At 41.2% G+C, this 20,152-nt stretch overlaps 1 protein-coding gene across 1 annotated transcript in view; it reads left to right on the top strand.

The window, feature by feature from the left end:
* LOC137231028 (aromatase) overlaps positions 1-13,048 on the top strand; it is a 34,537-nt gene extending 21,489 nt beyond the window's left edge. The window contains exons 4-9 of the mRNA XM_067751556.1: positions 480-656; positions 3,090-3,204; positions 5,350-5,464; positions 6,205-6,367; positions 9,503-9,744; positions 10,964-13,048. Of these exons, the coding sequence (XP_067607657.1) occupies positions 480-656; positions 3,090-3,204; positions 5,350-5,464; positions 6,205-6,367; positions 9,503-9,744; positions 10,964-11,212 (1,061 nt within the window). The 3' untranslated portion in view covers positions 11,213-13,048. The remainder of the gene's footprint in view (positions 1-479; positions 657-3,089; positions 3,205-5,349; positions 5,465-6,204; positions 6,368-9,502; positions 9,745-10,963) is intronic.
* The last annotated feature ends 7,104 nt before the right edge of the window (positions 13,049-20,152 follow it).

Below are 20,152 nucleotides of genomic sequence, written 5' to 3'. Positions count from 1 at the left end.
ACCTATAATTAAACAGGAAGCACCTTAGATCAAAAAGGTAAGATCCAATTTGAATAGTTCTATAGCAATATTCTACCACCCACTGAAACATAAAATATTACCCTGACCAAATCCAAACTGTCTTTAGAGGGAAAGGTATATAATTAATATGGAAAATCGCTGATTGGTGATTTATGATCATAAGTACTAAATATTTCATTTGTAATCTCACAAATGACATGTCATCATATGAAGAAAAGTTCAGTTTTGAATAGTTTGTTTTAAAAATATTTATTCATTCATTCATTTTTAACCATAAGTGTGATAACCTGCTATAGAGAAAAATAAGAGAATACAGAAAAAGTATAAAGAATAGTATGAAAATCTCCACCCATAATAAAAATGTGGACAATTAAGCTTCAAACACAAAATGCCAAAATTGCCTGATAGTTTGTGTGCCCTGGAGTTGGAGGCAGCTCACTCTGACGTGTACCCTTCAGCTTTGTCTGGCCCCGGCCTGGTGCGCATGGTGACCGTCTGTGCTGATTCCATCACCAAGCATCTGGACAGGCTGGAGGAGGTCCGCAACGAGTTGGGCTATGTGGATGTGTTGACCCTCATGCGGCGCATCATGCTGGACACCTCTAACAAGCTCTTCCTGGGGATCCCCTTGGACGGTACTGAAATTTTCATTCTTGTGACTTGACATTGGGCCCTTTATTAAACAGGGCATGAGAAGGATAACAGACTCAAGTAAAGATATGCTCTTTTGTACACTGCTCTTCTTTAAACCTTTCTAAGTATTCCTAAAAATTGTTCCTGGTATGTCTGCCTTGTTCACTTATATGATCATAAATATCTATAGCAGGGGCCATCTTCTATTTCATTTGTATCTATCTCGCCTCATTGCTCTAGGAAATAGGATTCTACCCACAGCTGAAACTTAACAGATGTGATCATTTGATTTGGTCATAAATATATCCTACCACCAAACCTATGTATTTAACCATTACCAACCATTCTTTTGGGCATGATATATACATATATACATGTATATATGTGTGTATGTGTGTGTGTGTGTGTGTGTGTGTATATATATATATATACACACACACACACACACACATACACACATATACACATTCTATCTATCTATCTACACATACATATAAGTGCACATTCATACCCCTCCCTCAAAGCTACTAGGTATGAAAACTTTGACTCTATCTATACAGTGATAAGGGTACAGAGGCTGCTGGAAATGATGATGATAACTAACATTAATTTAGTGTCTACTATGTGCGAAGCAGTATAAAAAGTTGCTTCACATAAACTTTGTCACTTAGCATTTATAACAATCCTGGCAAGATGTCTCACTCAAGAAACTGCTTTCCTCACTATATTACAGAAACAAATATTAAACACATACAACTCAACGGCCAACAAAAGAACAAACATTAATCACGTGGATCCACTAAATTCTGCTGCTGTCAGCTTAATGTAATTTCTCCTAACTTGATTTCTAGCTGTGTTCATTGATTCATACATTCATTCAACTAATACTTATTGACTGCCTATTTCATGCCAGGCTTAGGTTCTGGAGATAGACCAGTTGGACAAGACGAAGTCCTTGCCTTCAAAGAGGTTACATCCTAGTGGGTATATGGACAGTAAAAAACTATCTATCTAATAATATATTAGGCTATAATAAGTGCCTTAAAAAAAAACAAAGCAGGGCAAAGGGCTAGAAAGTGAAGGGGGAGGTCAGTGGGAGGCTGAAGCTCTTGTGGAGACAAAGGGTGGTCAGGAAGGCCTCTGTGGAGAGGATGTCTGAAAATAGCCCAGATGAAGTGTGATGATGAGCCATGTGCAGATCTGAAGGAAGAACATCACAGGCATAAGAACAAGGCACGAGTTTCACACTTGCCCAAACCGGCTGAGCTATCACACCTGCTCCCTGATTGACCACATTTGGACAAGCAGACAAGCGATAAGCCCTCCCTTTCTCCGCTCCACTCTCCTCGAATCATCTCCCTGCCTCTTTAATGATTCCTTACCAGAGTCATAGGAACCCCATCTGATTGACATTAGGATGGGAGCCCCATTCACTCTGAGGACATTAGTCACAGCCTCTTGCCTCATCCCCTTTCACACAGGGACTCTGAAAGTCCTGTTTGCCTGTTCCACGTACATCTCTCCTAAGATATGACAGGTACCTATTTTAGAAGTCCCTGCTCTTTGGTTCCCCACTAGCCTTGACTCTTAGGAAGGATCAAGTAAAGGGAATTGTACAGCTCTCTGTTAACTTATGGATGCAGACTGCGGTCTAAGAACCTTCATAACCCATACAGACTTATGCATATTTCCCTCTGCTCACCGGATCCTTATTAAACTCTCATTTGGCCTGAGGGACCCAGTGCACCGAAGAGGAAAGGACATGGCCCTGAGGTTAGATAGAACCAGGCTCCAGCCTAGGGACTTCTTGCCACAGTGGTTCTACTTTGCTGGGCAAGCTTCTTCATTTCTATGAACTGCAGTTTCTGCATCTGCAAATGTCTCTTCCCTTCTCTTGTGTATAATTTGAAAAAAAAGGAGGGGTTTTCTTTTCTCTAGTATTCAACTTAATTCAAGAACATCCATTAAGATCTGACTGTGCACAAGACTCAGGACAAGGCACTGAAGATTCCAAGATGAATTCCACCCTCTGAACCGAAATATAAACAACAGAGTGGAGAGGCTTTTTGCCTTTCCAGGCACCAGAATTGAGGCCATAACAGCATTAATTACTTATTTCAAACGGTCGGGTAAACAGAAGGTGTTGGCAGCTCAGCCAAGGAGAAGGATGTGAGATTCTAGGCTGTGTCTCTAACGCAAACATGAAAACTGGCAAATCTCTGGTTAACGTGGCCAATTTAGATGCCAAGCAGAATAAATTAGTGTTGATTTGTTTAGTGGCATTCCCCTGGCTGAAACACCCAGTGAAGGTGGAACCTTGACCTGCTTAGAGTCCCAGATGGTAGGAGAGTCTACAGGGGATCTTCTCTGAGCAGTGTACCATTCTTGGGCTCACATTTTTGCTCATCTGTTCTGATCTTTTTCTGTTTTTCCAGAAAGGGCCATCGTGGTTAAAATCCAGGGTTATTTTGATGCATGGCAAGCTCTCCTTCTCAAACCAGACATCTTCTTTAAGATTTCTTGGCTACGCAGAAAGTATGAAAAGTCTGTGTAAGTAACATATTTTGGAATATTTATTGCTGAGATTGGATTGATCTGTGTTGTGTCTTAGTTATTGCTGGCCTCTTCGGCAAGCTTTCTCCTCTCCAGACCGCAAGGGAGCTGTTAAGTTGCCGGTGAAACACTTCTTACAGCAATTTGGCAGCATGTGGCCAGACCACAGAGGAAAGGAAGACTTTGGCCCAGGGCAGTTTTCCCCTAGGAGGCTGAGAGCTCCATCTCTGGAACTAGGACACTGCTGTGTATTTTGAGTTGAAGAGAAGGGTTGGCTGAACCTATCCTTATCATTAGTCAAAATTCTCTTTGCATGTCTGGAAAAATGGAAACATAAATCATTTTATTGTTGTGTTGCTTCTGAATGAATTTAACTTAATTCAATTTGTCAGAATTGACAGTAGTTGCAAGAGAATTTTTTTCATGATGAACTTTTTTAAGACGTGTTGTTTGTTTAGTTATGCATCTTATATCTTGGGGGATCCTAAAACTGTCATTAAATGGCTTTGCTTTGGTGTCAGACTAGTCTAGCAGAAGACTAGACAAATGCCCAATGACCTGGATAATCAATGGTTTTCAGAGTGTAAGTAGCCAGCCAGTATACATGCCACCTCTAACCACCAGTGGAAAGCACAGGGGATCTAAAGGTAGACAGACCTGGTTTGTATCCTATCTCTACCACTTAGTAACCAAATGTCCTTGGGAAGTTCTTCAAAGTAAAATATAACATACCCTCCGTGGTGGCAATACAGGTTAATGAGATCCTCTATGAAGGGCAATCAGCACAAAGCATGACACATAGTAGGCAATAAACATGGTAGTTTTCCCCATCCCTCTGTTCATATCTTTCCCAGATGTCCCTGACTATCTTAAATTCTCCATCTCTACAATTTCCCAAAGTTGTTTGAAGAGCTAACTTCATCCTGTTTGCGTGTTTTGAAATTCAGTAGTATTAGTCTCCAGGTAGTCAGCTTGATGTTGCTTTATGTATTTCAAGCGGATGATGAGTATTAGGTGGATGATTTGGACACCTGGTCCTTTAAACATTTCTCTTTGTTTCTACCGGAGCTTATTGTGACTTGAATCGATAAGATAAATGGTTCATCTCTTCACTGCTGTCAGAATTTGTGGTCGTCTAAAGAGTCTTATTGGTCCACAGTTAAACTTGGTCATTAGTTTAGCTTCAGTATGGTCAGCAGGCCCATAGAAACTTGCTGCATGAGACTGTATAACAGTTTCTCTTTGGTTTCTTTAAAATTATCTTAGCAACTTTCCTCTCTCTGTAACATTTGCCAATGGTTAGTGAACTAGGTAATATCTCCTATGACCTAAAGCAGTAAAGACCTAGAGAAATTCTTTTGTAATACCCTTGCAATGTGCCAATACTTTTTTGTTAAGGTATGAATGACATTTAAAATTATACTAGTTTCGGTTGTACAACATAATGATTCAATATTTGTATCAATATATTCTGAAAAATGATCATCACAAAAGTCTAGTTAACATCTGTCACCATACATAGTTACAAAACTTTTTCTTGTGATGAGAACTTTTAAGATCTATCTTAGCAACTTTCAAATATGCAACACAATATTATGAACTATAGTCACCATACTGTACATTACATCCCCATGACTTATTATTAAAGCCAGAAGTTTGTACCTTTTGATAATCCCCATCACCAATTTCGCTCCCACCCCCAACTTCTTGCCTTGGTAAACAACAATCTGTTCCATGTATCTATGATCTTGCACTTTTTTAAAGATTCCACATGTAAGTGAGAAAGATTCCACATACAAGTGAGAAAGACAGTATGCATCTTTCTCTATCATGCCAATACTTTAAAAAATATATTGGATTTAGCCTTTCGGTAACAGTTTTTAACCTTTAACTATAGGTTACAGCCTTGATTTTGCTACCAGTACCTAGACATGTTGGCTAACTCTGGTTCCTTAATATGAAGTGTAATGTATACGTAATTTATGGATATTTGCAAAGAATTAAGTATAAATTCAGTTATTCATGAGAACTAATGGCTTCAATTTAAATAGATTGTTTTATTTAAACAAATGGCAAATGAATCCATTTTTTTAGGTGTCTTAACTGAGTACAAGTAGATTGTATTTTTACTTTTACTTCCAGCAAGGATTTGAAAGATGCCATGGAAATTCTGATAGAAGAAAAAAGACAGAGGATTTCAACAGCAGAGAAACTGGAAGACTGTATGGATTTTGCTACTGAGTTGATTTTTGCCGAGGTACAGACCTGCACTAATCATAATTCCCACACAACATGCATGTATGACTGTGTATAGGTGTCTTAAAATTTCCTCTTGTTAATTGTTGCATGTTTCTGTTTTTAAATATTTGGTTTAGTATTTCTTTTTTTTTTTTTAATTTATTTATTTATGGCTATGTTGGGTCTTCGTTTCTGGGCGAGGGCTTTCTCTAGCTGTGGCAAGCTGGGGCCACTCTTCATCACGGTGCGCGGGCCTCTCACTATCGCGGCCTCTTGTTGCGGAGCACAGGCTCCAAACACACAGGCTCAGTAATTGTGCCTCACGGGCCCAGTTGCTCCACGGCATGTGGGATCTTCCCAGACCAGGGCTCAAACCCATGGCCCCTGCATTGGCAGGCAGATTCTCAACCACTGCGCCACCAGGGAAGCCCTTGGTTTAGTATTTCTATAATGCCCAACCCAAACTGCCCACTATTAGACAATCAGATTAGACTGAACTTTAAGATTTAAATTTCTCTGTGTCTGCACAATATAAAATATGAAAACAGGGGAGTGCAAAGACGCTAAATACATAGATAGATGTCTAAATTGTTCAGCTTTGAGCTGAAGATTATTAATGAAAATGTCCATTGTCAATTCCAGAGACTTGTTATTTCTGTAATTTCATTTTGTTGAGGCCTGTTGATCCTTGAGTGCCACCCTCCCTCCTGTTTTGAACCTTTCACTTTTCCAATGTTTCTCCTCATTTCAATTGTTCAGAAACGTGGTGACCTGACAAAAGAGAATGTGGACCAGTGCATATTGGAAATGCTGATCGCAGCGCCAGACACCATGTCCGTCTCTGTGTTCTTCATGCTGTTTCTCATTGCAAAGCACCCCCAGGTTGAAGAGGCAATAATGAAGGAAATCCAGACTGTTGTTGGTAAGAATTTATCAAGCAAACAATAGAGATTAGAAAACAATTCCTTCTGAATATCAGCTTCTAGGTCCTAAAAATCTTATGTCAAAATCTTTATTAGAATCCACCCAGAGAACAATAGAGCAGTTCACTGTGTCATATTTTCATTATGCCAGACAGGTTTCTGTGTTTTTCTGATATAAAAAAACACACGCTCATTGGAAAAAATTCAAATAATAGATGTATAAGGCAGAAAGTAGTATCTCCTGATCCCTTCCACTCTCCTTCCCATTCCCCAGGGGGAATCACTGTTAATATTTTGATGTGTATTCTTCAAGGTCTTTTTTGATGGGCACATAAACACATATATGCAGGGATTTTTTTAACATCTTTATTGGAGTATAATTGCTTTACAATGGTGTGTTAGTTTCTGCTTTATAACAAAGTGAATCAGTTATACATATACATATGTTCCCATCTCTTCCCTCTTGCGTCTCCCTCCCACCCTCCCGATCCCACCCCTCTAGGTGGTCACAGACCACTGAGCTGATCTTCCTGTGCTATGCAGCTGCTTCCCACTAGCTATCTATTTTACGTTTGGTAGTGTATATATGTCCATGCCACTCTGTCACAGCTTACCCTTCCCCCTCCCCATATCCTCAAGTCCATTCTCTAGTAGGTCTGTGTCTTTATTCCCATCTTACCCCTAGGTTCTTCATGACCTTTTTTTTTCTTTCCTTAGATTCCATATATATGTGTTAGCATACGGTATTTGTTTTTCTCTTTCTGACTTTTCACTCTGTATGACAGACTCTAGGTCCATCCACCTCACTACAAATAACTCAATTTTGTTTCTTTTTATGGCTGAGTAATATTCCATTGTATATATGTGCCACATCTTCTTTATCCATTCATCTGTTGATGGACACTTAGGTTGCTTCCATGTCCTGGCTACTGTAAATAGAGTTGCAATGAACATTTCGGTACATGACTCTTTGGTGGGAATGTAAATTGATACAGCCACTATGGAGAACAGTATGGAGGTCCCTTAAAAAACTAAAAATAGAATTACCATACGACCCAGCAATCCCACTACTGGGCATATACCCTGAGAAAACCATAATTCAAAAAGAGTTATATGCGGTTTTATTTGTGTTTTAAAAAACACGGGATCATCCACAAGGATCTGCTACCTTATCAGTGACAAAAGGCTTTTTTCACCCAGAGAAATGGCTATCATTTTTTGCAGTGTTTCTGGGTTTCAAGCAGCCCGTTCTTCCAGGTGGTGGCAGAGGGAGGAGGTAAGGGTGATGATAGCAGAGGCAGGGGAGCGATCAGTTTCCCTCCCCCACCCTCTCCTCCTCCTCTGCAGGAGAGCCTCCAGGTCCCTGCTCAGCTCTTCCCCACTCTGTCCCCTCCCTGCTCTGCCATTGCTTCAGCATCACTCTGCCACTGCTTTGGATATCCCCACCCTTCCCTGGAGACACTGCCACGTTCAGAAGAAGTCAGAATTGCTTTCTGGAGAAAACAGAATGCCTTATTTGGAGTGTGCTTCACATAAGTAATCTCTTTAGGAACACATTTCAGACATATGTGAAGAGGTATCAGTAATGATATAGATTTTTCTTTCTTGACTTTACAGAATCCCTGGGAAACAACCTATTTTGCTGTATAAAGGCATCATATTATTAAAAACTTTTTATCTTATTTATCTTTAAAACCATTTGAGTGCTGCTTGAAATAGATGACAAGGGGAAATTTCATACACGGATTAAATATGTGAAAGGGTTCTGCAGACGCATTGCCATAGGAGGGCCACTGCCTGGGAAGGTAGATAGCAAGGAGTCAGAATGACATCTGGGTTTCAAATTCTGGAATGTTTTCTCAGGCACCCTTTTCAGGTTATGGGTCCTGTGCCAGGTGCAGGGGCACCGTGGTGAACAAGCCAGTGTCACCCCTGCAGTCCTGGGGCTCTCAGTCTCGTGAGAAAAAGAGAATTCAAGAAACAAGCTCAGTGGAGTGAGAGTCACAGAATGATGGAGGTACAGGCAACACAGGGGAAATTGCTCTTGAGATCATAAACCTTTAATACAATTTCCTTGAGAGGTGAAAAGTGCTTGTGCCCCATGATGTTCCCTTGATGCTTCAACAGACCTCTGCACGGATGGAAAGTCCAAACAACCACTAGCACATGTGTACGTGTTCCCTCTAGACCTGCATGCCTGGTAATTACTTCCAAGGGTACACCTTTGGTTACCTGCTCCATCATCTACCCTCTACCTCCCCACCCCAGATAAACACAGCCCATTAAACTCTTAAGTGTACAGAGAGCAGTATGTGAGGGGCTGGGTGGTTAGAGTTCTCTAAGTGAGACCACTCCTGAATAACATAGTTGCACAGGAGACAGAGCTGCCTCAGGACCCTGGGTTGATTCTGATTCTGCAGAAGTGATACCCCATTTGAGGGTGCTTTGAAGTTTTGCCAATTCTGAGAGTGATCTGAACCTCTCTGACGAGTGTGAGGCCAAGCTGAGACGAGAGATCCGTCAATCCCCAGTTCACCCAGGGCTGATCTGAGGCACCCCTTTTGTCGTGGTGGGGAGAGGGGGTTCTTGCCACACTACCACACCAGGTTGTTCTTGATGAGGTGAGGAGGAGAGACTATCAGTGATATTTTCCGACAAATGACTGCACAGGATACCAGAAGAGAAAATTTCTTTGAACCTGATTAAACTCACCATCTCACTTTGACTAGAGAAGGAATGAACGTCTTCTAGAATTTAGAGTAGGGGACAAAACTCAAGAACCACAGAGGCGGCAGATAAATAAATGTTTGAAGCAGTTTGGGTAGGTCTACATGATACTGCAGAGCCATGTGGGAATGTGGGTCCCATTTTACCTTTTTTATTTTTCTAGAAATTTAGACTTTAATATGAAAAGCCCAGGTGTTAAGATAATTGACTTCAAATCTGAATTTTCATAAGACACTCTGTGGACCAAACATAACATATTTAATGCAGGTTGCTGGTTTATATTAGAATTGTAGATACAATTTTTCTTCAACCAAGAGCAAACTGTTCTATGGAAAGCACAGTATTTTTAATACCAATCGTATATTAAAACTAACATGAGCTTTGTTTTTTTTTATCTTCTTCTACAGGTGAAAGAGACATAAGGATTGACGATATGCAAAAACTAAAAGTGGTAGAAAACTTTATTTATGAGAGCATGCGGTACCAGCCTGTCGTGGACCTGGTCATGCGCAAAGCCTTAGAGGACGATGTCATCGATGGCTACCCAGTGAAAAAGGGGACTAACATTATCCTGAATATTGGAAGAATGCATAGACTTGAGTTTTTCCCCAAGCCCAATGAATTTACTCTTGAAAACTTTGCCAGGAATGTAAGAGCCCTTCCTTAAAATTGAGTGTGCCACTCTTGAAAATGTCACCTCTTAAGTGCTCTCTGTTTCTGTGTTTTCACTGCATATATTTCATTCTATTTACTCATTCTCTTCACACCTCACCAGGAAAACACATTTCCCCTAGCTTGGAACACGACCACCATGTCTGTGCTCAAGGCAAGGAGGCTGGCTCTCCAGCTCTCAGAAATGTCTTCATGGAGGTACACAGTAGGTCAAAAGATGAATAATTCAGGCCCTTAATTTGCTTAAAATGAGGCAAATTTTCTTTAACCAACCCATTTAAACTTAACTTTTCCATTTAAACTTATCACCTTGTCACCATGTAGATTCAGCCGTAGCATCATCTAAGTCAAGGAAATCCACTTCTGCTTCAGATGGAAATCAAGTGAGAAGAAAAGATTTGGTTTTGGCAGTGGGCCTTTGGTTTCTCAAATGGCCCCACAAGCACTAGGCCTCATTCTATATACGACTTTGTAATTACAAGAGCCTCAGCTTCTTCTTTTTCTGTAACTGAGGTGTACTGGAGATTCTGCCTCCATTATGTCAATTCTAGGCAATGACTTTTTTAACCTGAATTATCCTGATAGTTCCCTCTGTGTCCCCTTTTTCCATTTGCATATGGAAATATGATCTTAGTTAAACCAGTTGTCTAATTCATTCCATTTCTAGATAAGCAACCCACGCCATGTTGGCAATTGGTCAAAAATAACTTACTGAGCGTATTAAGTGTCAGGTACTATGTGAGTCCAAATGGGGACAAGACAGGCAGAGGTGTCCCATTAAATATTTGTATAACTAAATATATTTAGATCCTTGGCACTAATAGACAGGGAATCCACACCTTTGCCTAAATTTGTCCTTGTCATCATGTTATATGCCCTGGCACAAAAACAATCTTTGCCTCAATGACTGGCAGAACAGCAGTAAAGCCATGGTCTTCCCACAGAGCTAGCTGAGTATTTACATGAAAAGCAAAACAGGGGATTGTTTGAAGTTGTGTCCGTATCACAAAGGGTGAATCAAACTGGAGGGAGAAAGAGGCTTATCTGAGTTACAGTCATTCCTCTCCGTGAAGGAGCAGTATGGCCAAGTCGCCGAAACCGAGCATTCTGACTCACAGTGTTTTCAGGGTGAATCAAACAGATATGCATGACTCTAGCCTTTACTTCTCGGGCTAATTGTCTGATCATTTTCCTAGGTTCCTTACAGGTACTTTCAGCCATTTGGCTTTGGGCCCCGGGCCTGTGCGGGAAAATACATTGCCATGGTGATGATGAAGGTCACCCTGGTCACACTTCTGAGAAGCTTCCATGTGCAGACATTGCAAGGTCGATGTATTGAAAAGATGCAGAAGAAAAATGACTTATCCTTGCACCCAGATGAGACCAGCGACCTGCTAGGAATGATTTTCATCCCAAGAAATTCAGACAAGTGCCTCGACCACTAAAAAAGTTTGGTCAGTCCCTGCCCTGGAGCACTTCTCAACAGTATTCCACATGGAAAACACCCACCTTTGCCAGGTAGTCCTCCTCCCATGAACAACTGTGGCCTCTGGCCTTTTATACACTTACCTCCTGTGGGGTGTCAGAGGGAGCCGGGAGATGCCGGTCATCTGAGCGCATCCAAACCAGAAACCAGACTGCAGGAGAAAATACAGAGGCCAAGATTTGTGCAGGAAACTGCAGCCCTAAAAGCCCATTCCACAAAACATGCTTTGGGAAAGACAAGCCATCAGCAAGACTCACGCCCGACTCCTCACTGTCCTGCACTGAGATGGGAGCTTTGTAATGACTGGGGCAGAAGCACTCAAGTCAATTACAAAGGCCAGGCCAACACTGGGTACCTAGGGCTAAACACACCCACTAGTGTGAATAAAGGGCTTTTGATTTTGTTTTCGGTGGGTTGGGGACCGCAATATTCACACCTTTGGAGAAATGCTTACAAATTCAGAATGTGACTTTTCCTATGAATTATATTCAATTAACTCTTGTTTATCCACATGTGATTTGTCTGTGGCAAAAGTTAAATTGAAGACTACCCTTTCCCAATCTCTCAATTTATTCCTCAGCCATTTACCTCTGATACAATAGGTGTAGATTCAGGTAATACAAGTAACTTATTAATAGCCTGAGTAAAATATATAATTAGTACCATTTATCTGCTGTAGGAAAAAAAATTCACACAGTGCATTTCAAATTAAAATAAAATTCCTTTTTTCATGTTTGCATTGTTGCTTAGCTCCAGGAGTACAGTAACTAAGAAATAACTTCAGGTAACGGCATCTATTAATTCTTACCACAGCTTCAGTGATTTGGCGGAGGGAAGTCTCTGAATCTATATCTAATTCTACAACCCAGTGAGTTCAAACTTCTAAGGAGTGCTCCTCATATACCATAATCCTTCTCCCTCAACATTTCTCCCCCTCTCTTTCTTTTCATAACCCCAAAAGCCAAAAGCAACAGATCAGTAGAGAACATGGCTAGGGTAGAACCCCTGCAATCACATTTTATCCTACCTCAGATTTAACAGTTACCTTAGAGATCTAACATTTATCTAGTTTATTGGATCACTATATAGCCTTGGAAAAATGCACACCTTGGAATTTTCTGTCCAGGGCGAATCAAGTAGATGAGTGAAATTTCCAAATACTACTTTCCTTGTGTTATACTGATATCACTATAAGAGTGTATCTGCTGAATGCCACTTAAAAACGAAAAAAACTAAACTCATTTACAAACATGTAAATGTTTTTCATTGAGTCAACCTGAATATTCTTCTTATCCTGCTGCTTTGCAATAGGGCAACAGCTGAGTATAAAATGAGAGTGCAAACTCCTGAGAGTGGGAGGTCTTTTCTTTCTTTTGGAATCCACGCCCATCCCCCATTCTTTCTCCCCATATTTACTTTCAAGATCAACACTGAATTGACACTCTGGCTCAGAGATACTCTAACTGACCCAGAAACTAAGTAAAGGGGAGGCAGGTATCCTAAGAATTCAAGGATGGGCATTAGTAAAGAAGCCAATATTTGAAATTGGAATTATCTGGATCATCTATATGATGTAAACATATGTGAAAATACATCTGTGTATCTGGATATGTCTGTAGTCAGGTCTAGATGAGTATCCAATCAATTCAGATCCCTGAAAGAAAAGCAAGAATTTTAGACTTAGTGTGTCTTCGTTAATTCACCTGGTGATTATTAACAAACAGTTTACTTTGTCCTTGGCTGGAGCTGCACAGTAGAGAAAAACAGACTTTGGACCAGTGTACTCCATCCATCTAATTCCCTTGAACATCTACTGTATTTAATGTGCATATATGTAGCCAAGGCCACAGTCTGTCTATACAGTCAAAGTGAATTGGAAGGTGGATATGGTTGTATATAGATAAATGCAGATACAAAAATATGCTAGGGGAAAACAGGGGTGGGGGGGAAGGGGAGAGGGAAAGTACTAGTTTGCATGATCTAAGCAAACTCTCCCAGAAACAAATTATCTGGGCAATTGTTCAACTTGTCACTCTGTCCTGTATTGACAAACCTCATATGTTTGTACAGGCTTAAGGAATTTGGAATATCATTGACTTTTCAGTGGGCTGATGAACATATATTTGAAAATTCTGTTTTCTCTTCAAAATTTTGCCTCATTGTTAAATATTTAATTGTCACTCTGAATGTGCTGTGTATTCTGTTTTTACCAGCTCTCAAAGAACTAGGATGTATAAATTATTAGTGAAATGAATGCATATGAGGGCTCTATCATTTTCAAATTGTGAGAACAACTGTAGTCTCCTGCCTTTGGATGTTCTAGAAACCCCCTTCTGCCTTCATTGACATCTTACTCCTCCCTCCCACAAGTGGAAAATCATCTCATTCAGAAAGATCCCACATAATGGGAAATGCCAGTTGGAAGTTGTCACTTTTTATTTCTAAGCAGCACCCCTCACCATTCATGGTGCTAATATTCCATAGAAGTGTGTGGCATTGACCCACTGGAAAGAATGTTAGCTGGGCCCTCCTCAATCTCCTGTATTAGTTGGTCTCTGGGACTGAATCTCTCACCTGTATTTGCAAAAAGACTTGCTAAATTAAACTTTGTCAAAGTAAGGAGTTGAATGTAATTTGCAGTACTTTCAGTTGGACTTAGCTCAAAAAGCAAAGTCAAGAGCTGAACCCTCCATGGCTCAAGGCAAACAAGATATCACTCATTCCCTTACTGCAGCTTTTAGCAGGTTTTGGCTTACATTTAGGGAGTCACTGCCATACCCTGTTTCCACCAGGTCAACAGACAAAAGGAGTACATTTAGATAAGGCAACCTGGTCATCAAGCCCTGCCCATTAGGTATACCTGCCTCTTTCTCTTCCACCAAGAAAGCATTTCAAAGTACAAGTCAAAATTATTATAAGAATATAAGTATAAGAATTACTGCAAAAATAACCTTAAATCTACTCTAATTATAAGCCAAAGCAAATGTTTCACAACCTTAGTATTTTAATTTATTAATAAAACATTTCTTGTAACAAAGTTCTTAAGTTATGAGACATGGAAGTTCAGCCTGTGGCCCAGGTGATTTTTAAAGTTCCTTTCAGCTCAACGACTCTGTAAATAAGGAGGTGGTGAAGACTTGAATCTGGGCTCAGCCATTTCTTAAATGTATGCTTTGGTCAAACTGTTTAGTCTTTCATACCTCACTTTTCTCATCAATCCAATGGGGATAATAAATTCCTCATAAGGTTGATGTGGCGATTACAAGGGATAAATTTATGTGAGCTCTCAGCACAGTGTCTGGTATAGGGCAACCTCTCAGTAAGCCTTGGGCCTGAAAATGATGATGCTCAGTAATTAGGCTGATCATGACACCCTGAAACCTCTTTTCATGCAGTGGAGGGGGCAGAAGATGTGCCAGATGCTTCAACATTACGATTCCATTTTAAGCTTCATGACAACTCTCACATTAGTATGATTGCCCCAGGAAGCCCCACATTGTTCATGACAAGACAGAGGCCCAGGGATTTGGTGAGACTTGCCCTCAAGGGCCCAGCCAGTAAAGGAGCTGGATTCTAGTCCATTTCTCATCCCAAAGTCTTGGCCCCTCCATCATGCCACCTCTTTGCAGCAGGACTCACTGCTGGAAGGCTGAGGAGTGTAGTCCCAGGTTCCTGGCTCTCCCCCAGGTGGTGTTGGGTAAACCCCTTTCAAGCCTTGCTCATTCCCTGACTCATTACCCAAGGAATCTAAGTCAGGAAGTACTTTAGTTACTTCGTCCAGAAAATCTGGATGATTCTACCTGCCTTACTCACTTCCATGCATGTTTGGAGGCTCCTTCTCAAGAGAGGTAGTGCATGGGAAAGTGCTGTAAAACTTCACTTAGTGTGAGGTGGTAGTATTAACATGTGGATTCCATCAGCTGCCTCAACTGGAAATTATCAGATTCCATTAAGCTATTACCTAACCACTAGGAACGCTTCTAGTTTTGCACAATTTCAATTCATGTCAGATGTGGTACTGCATGAAAAAATCAGACAGTGGAGAAAAGAGTAGTAATTTACTATAAACACACAGGGGCAAACTAGACCTCATGATGGCCATAAAATTCTCTCCATTTAGGCCAAACTGACAGGTGCTAAGAAGCCCATTGTGATGGAGACAGCTGTTAGGCAGTCTCTTCCTTTGGCAAGGATGTTAGCTATGAATGAAACAGTCACTCATCTGGTTATTTCCAAATGGCCAGGTGTTTGGCATGGAGGAGACCCAGCCAGACACAGGCACGGAGGCTTCCTCTTCTAGCCTAGTGCAGCTTGGATGGATGAGGAGGTGAGAACACTTCACTTTTCTGCCTCTTTCCCATTCCAGTTTATTGTGACATGTGTTCATTCTTTCAGACCAAGAAAAACAATAGTAACTGTACTTACTTTCTTATTATATTAAGTCCTTTACATAATCATCTCATTTAATTCTCTCAATAATACTGTGAGGCAGGTACACCCCCATTTTACAGATAAATTCTGCCCTTCCATCCATTTATATTCCTTTGCTACCTGCTTCATAGAGTTTATCAAACCTACCCACACAAACCCCAACACACAGGCTTGGTATCTCAAGTTCTCTTATCAAAACCTGCCCCCCCCGATTTTTTTCTTGATCTGCTAAACTTATCTACCCATGTTATAAAGCATAGCTAATATTCAAAATGTTTTCCTCCCTTCCAACATAGGTTTTTGTTTTTCCAAGGCATTGCCTGAAAGAATTATAAGCACCAGAAGCAGGGCGTGTGGAAGGAGAGGAGGGAGGAGCGGAGGTGTTGCCTTCCAGATACCCCTAAAATAATAGCACCTACTTCACCCACACATGAAGCTGGTGCTACCTATACAGCGGTGTCTAGAAGAGTGAGGCACCTATGATCAGGCCAACTGTAAACAGAGCCTGTGGGAGAAAAGGAGCACGTCTCACCCAAAGGTCTTGAAGTTCAATGTTCTAAAATACAGTGCCACCCAAACCAAAGTCATCCATGAGCTGGATCAGGCTCACTAGTACCTCCTTTCCCAGTGGAAATTAACACTTTCCCTAGACACCAACACTTTCGTTCAGGTAAGCTTACCACCTTCCCCAAACACAGCTTGCTGCTTTTACTACTCATAGTGCTCTAGAAACAACCAAAAACAGGCAAATAGAAATCAACTGTCACTTTGGAGAAATCCCTGCCCATGATGATGCAGGTGTGGGTGATATTTCTTTGTGTGTTGTTTTTGAGGCAAGTGTGAAGGGGAAAGAATTGTTATAAATGGTTAATGTGCCACAACTAATAGCTTTCCATCTCCAAGGGCTTACCATGGGCCATGACATTTACGGTCTCTAACATTAAACCCTTTCACATCCATCATTTCATTTGTACCCCTATGCACCCATTCACCCGAACACTAAGTAAGGAAGGCAGAGAAGTCGCCATTTTTCTGATGAGGAAACTGAACCACATGGAGGTTGTATGGTTTGTCCAATGTCGCACCATAAGTGCCACATCTAGGATTGCCCCCCAAGGATTCCAGCTCCAAATCCAGCAGCTGTTTGATATCACCTGGCCAAACTTCCCTTCATAGCTGTGCATATTCTGAAGATTATTTGGGTGTCTTCTCAGCAATATGAACCTCAGCAGATCTATCTGTAAATATGGGTTAACCAAGGTAATCGAAGATGATCTCATCTCAAGATCCTTAATTACATATGAAAAAACTCTTTTTCCAAATAAGATCAGATTCACAGGTTCCAGAGATTTGGATGTGAACGTATTTGGGGTGCCATTTTTCAACCTACTACGCCCCACTCCCCAGCACATGACTGGCACTTCTCAGTTTCTAGAGAAATGTTTCCTAAGCTTGAACATCTGAGTCACCAGTCACCTGGGGATTTTGTTACTAAGTACATGTGGGATCCTGACTCAGTAGATGTGGATGGAGCCTGAGCTTCTGCATCTCTAACAGGCTCCCGGGTCATGCTGATGCAGACCTAGGTGGTCCAAGGTGAGCAAAGAGTATAGTAGTGAGGTTCATAGAGAAGCAGTAGCAGCACCTGGGAGCCTGTTAGGATGAAGACTCTCAGGCCCATCCCAGACCTGCCGAGCCTGAATCTGCATTGCAACATGATCCCCAAGCACTTTGGTTGCAAGTTAAAATTCCAGAAGCACTGATCAGGTAAGGTTTTTATATTCCTACTTCACACCCAAGACCTCACCCACCATACTCTGCACCTGTGCTTATAGAGTCTTCATTCCTGTTTGGTCAGGTCTTCCGTTCCCTGCATGGCTGTAACTCCCCTCAGACCCTGAGGGGAAGGCCTTGGAAGGAAATGCACCCCGTCCTCCCCTGTACTCGTTCTGTTGCACGAACAGTCCACTGAAGCCCCAAGCCAAGCAGCCACTTGCCCCAAGGCTGTGAATACCACACTGTATGATTCCAAAGAGCCACAGCACTTGTGACACTCACAGAAGCTACCAGAGGGCATCTTGTCCTTCTCAGAGAAAGTGCTACAAAACTCTCCTGGGAATCCTGGAATTTCTTCCTGATATAGGGATCAATTCCACGTGCTTTCTCCACCCTTCTGATGCTCACAGCAAACTCTTACAAGGAGTCAGACAATGCAGATATGTCCCTTCATGCCTCCCAATATATTAAGAAAAAGGATCCCACAACAAAAATCTCTCAGGCATCTTCCATCATCACTTCTGTGGTTTCTTCGCTCAGGGAGTTTTCCCTGAAAAAGAGCCTGCTCCCTCCACTGGACGTGCACAGTCAGGCAAAGGCTGAACTTAGTTGAACCTAGACTAAAATCCTAGCTCTGCTATTTATCAGCTGTGTGTTGTGGGGCAAGCGGCTTAACTTCCCAGAGCCTAGTTTGACCCATTTGTAAAAGTGAGTATAACATATGCCTCCCAGGATCCTTTGATTAGACAGAGACTGGAGTACTGGATAGAACCACACATGGAAGGGGCAGCGAAGGGGCTCAGAGAGTGTCCATGATCTTTCTTTGCTCTTCCTTTGGTCCTCTCTTCCCACGGCCCTTAGGAAAATGGATGGCCCAGTGCATCTTTCCTTCTTCTTCCTCCACTTCTCTCTTCCTGGCTCAGTGGTCTTTCAGATAGTTCATTTTGAAGAAAAGACGGTCCTAATCTTGTCCTAAGAGGTCTATCTACACTCATTTCCACATCAAAATTAAACTATGTCAACTAAAAACAAAACCGCTGAAACCAATTTTGTAGATGTCCAGAACTGAATTAAGTTTTTCCTAATGCTTAAGTAACTACTGTCTTGCAACAAAAATAATTTATTCTTGCCCTATTACTCATTTCTTTCTTTGATAAACTTATATTGAGCACACGCTAGGTAGCCAGTTCCTGTTCTAAGTGCCTATTTCCTTTTACCTATATGTTGAACAGAAAATAAGTTAAGAGATAATGAGTAATACCATTTCAGATAGTGGTAAGAGCTGAGAAGGAAATAAACCAGGTGATGAGATATAATGGGTTTGGGGGCTCTATTTTAGTGTTAGATGGTCGGGTAAATCACCTGAGATATTTAAGTTAAGATCAGATTGACAGAGTAACCAGTCAAGATCAGGAGAAGAAAGTTCTAGATAGAGGGAACAGCAAGTAAGAAGGCCTTGGGTGGGATCAAGCTTGGAGTAGTTGAGGGCTCACAGGTGGTATGACTGCATTCTCATGATCAGAGAGGAGCATGAAACAGGTGAAAATGATGAGGAATGAAGATGTTATGGACGGGATTGTGTCCCTCCAAAACTCATGTGTTGAAGCCCTAAACACCAATGTGACTATACGTGACAACAGGATGTTTACCAAAGTAATTAAGGTTAAGTGAGGTTATAACTGTCATTATAAGAAGAGATACCAGAGAGCTCGTTCCACCACGTGAGGACACAGTGAGAAGGCAGCCGTCTGCAAGCCACGAAGGGGCTCCTCACCAAGAACTGAATTGACCAGACACTGATCTGGGAATTTGAGCCTCCATAACCATAAGAAAATTAATTTCTGATTTTTAAGCTACCCAGGCTGTAGTATTTGGCTGTGGCACATTGAGCTAAGACAGCAGACCATGCTGGGCCACAAGGGCCACAGTAAGAAGCTGGGTTTTAAGCAGGGGGTATGTTGAGTCCAGCTCATTTCAGCTCATAAAAGTGAATTGTTCTGGTTTCAGGAATTTTGTGAGCTATTAACCATCAAGTTGGTATGTTTATATTGGCCATAATGGGAGTATTTACAACATGGAAACTGGCAAATGCTACAAATCAAGGCTCTTATCTTTCCTCCCAAAACCCCCTTCCAAGAAAACAAGTTATCAAATACTAATGAAGTTTGTGCAATTTAGGTACAATAGGAAGTCAATAGAGGGTTTAGGCAGGAAGATAAGTTGATCTAATTTACTTTTTGAAATAATCACTCTGGCTGCTGTGTGGAGAATGGTTTCTGGGGGGATGAGAGTGGAAGCCAGGGACCCAGCAATTTCACTCCTGGGTATATATCCAAAAATCCCCCAAAACACTAAGTCAAACAGATACATGCACCGCCCCCCCTCCAATGTTCATAGAAGCATTATTTACAATTGCCAAGACATGGAAGCAACCTAAGTGTCCATCAACAGATGAATGGATAAAGAAGATGTGGTACGTGTATATACAACAGAATGCTACTCAGCCATAAATAAAGGATGAAATTTTGCCACTTGCAGCAACATGGATGGACTTGGAGGGCATTATGCTAAGTGAAATAAGTCAGACAGAGAAAGACAAATACTGTATATCACTTATATGTGAGATCTAAAAAATATAACAAACTAGTAAATACAACAAAAAGAAACATAAAGAAATAGAGAACAAACTAGT

Source organism: Pseudorca crassidens, chromosome 1, assembly GCF_039906515.1.
Source record: "Pseudorca crassidens isolate mPseCra1 chromosome 1, mPseCra1.hap1, whole genome shotgun sequence".
NCBI lineage: Eukaryota > Metazoa > Chordata > Mammalia > Artiodactyla > Delphinidae > Pseudorca > Pseudorca crassidens.
Note: the sequence above shows the minus strand (reverse complement) of the source record. Positions and strands in the feature narration are given on the sequence as shown.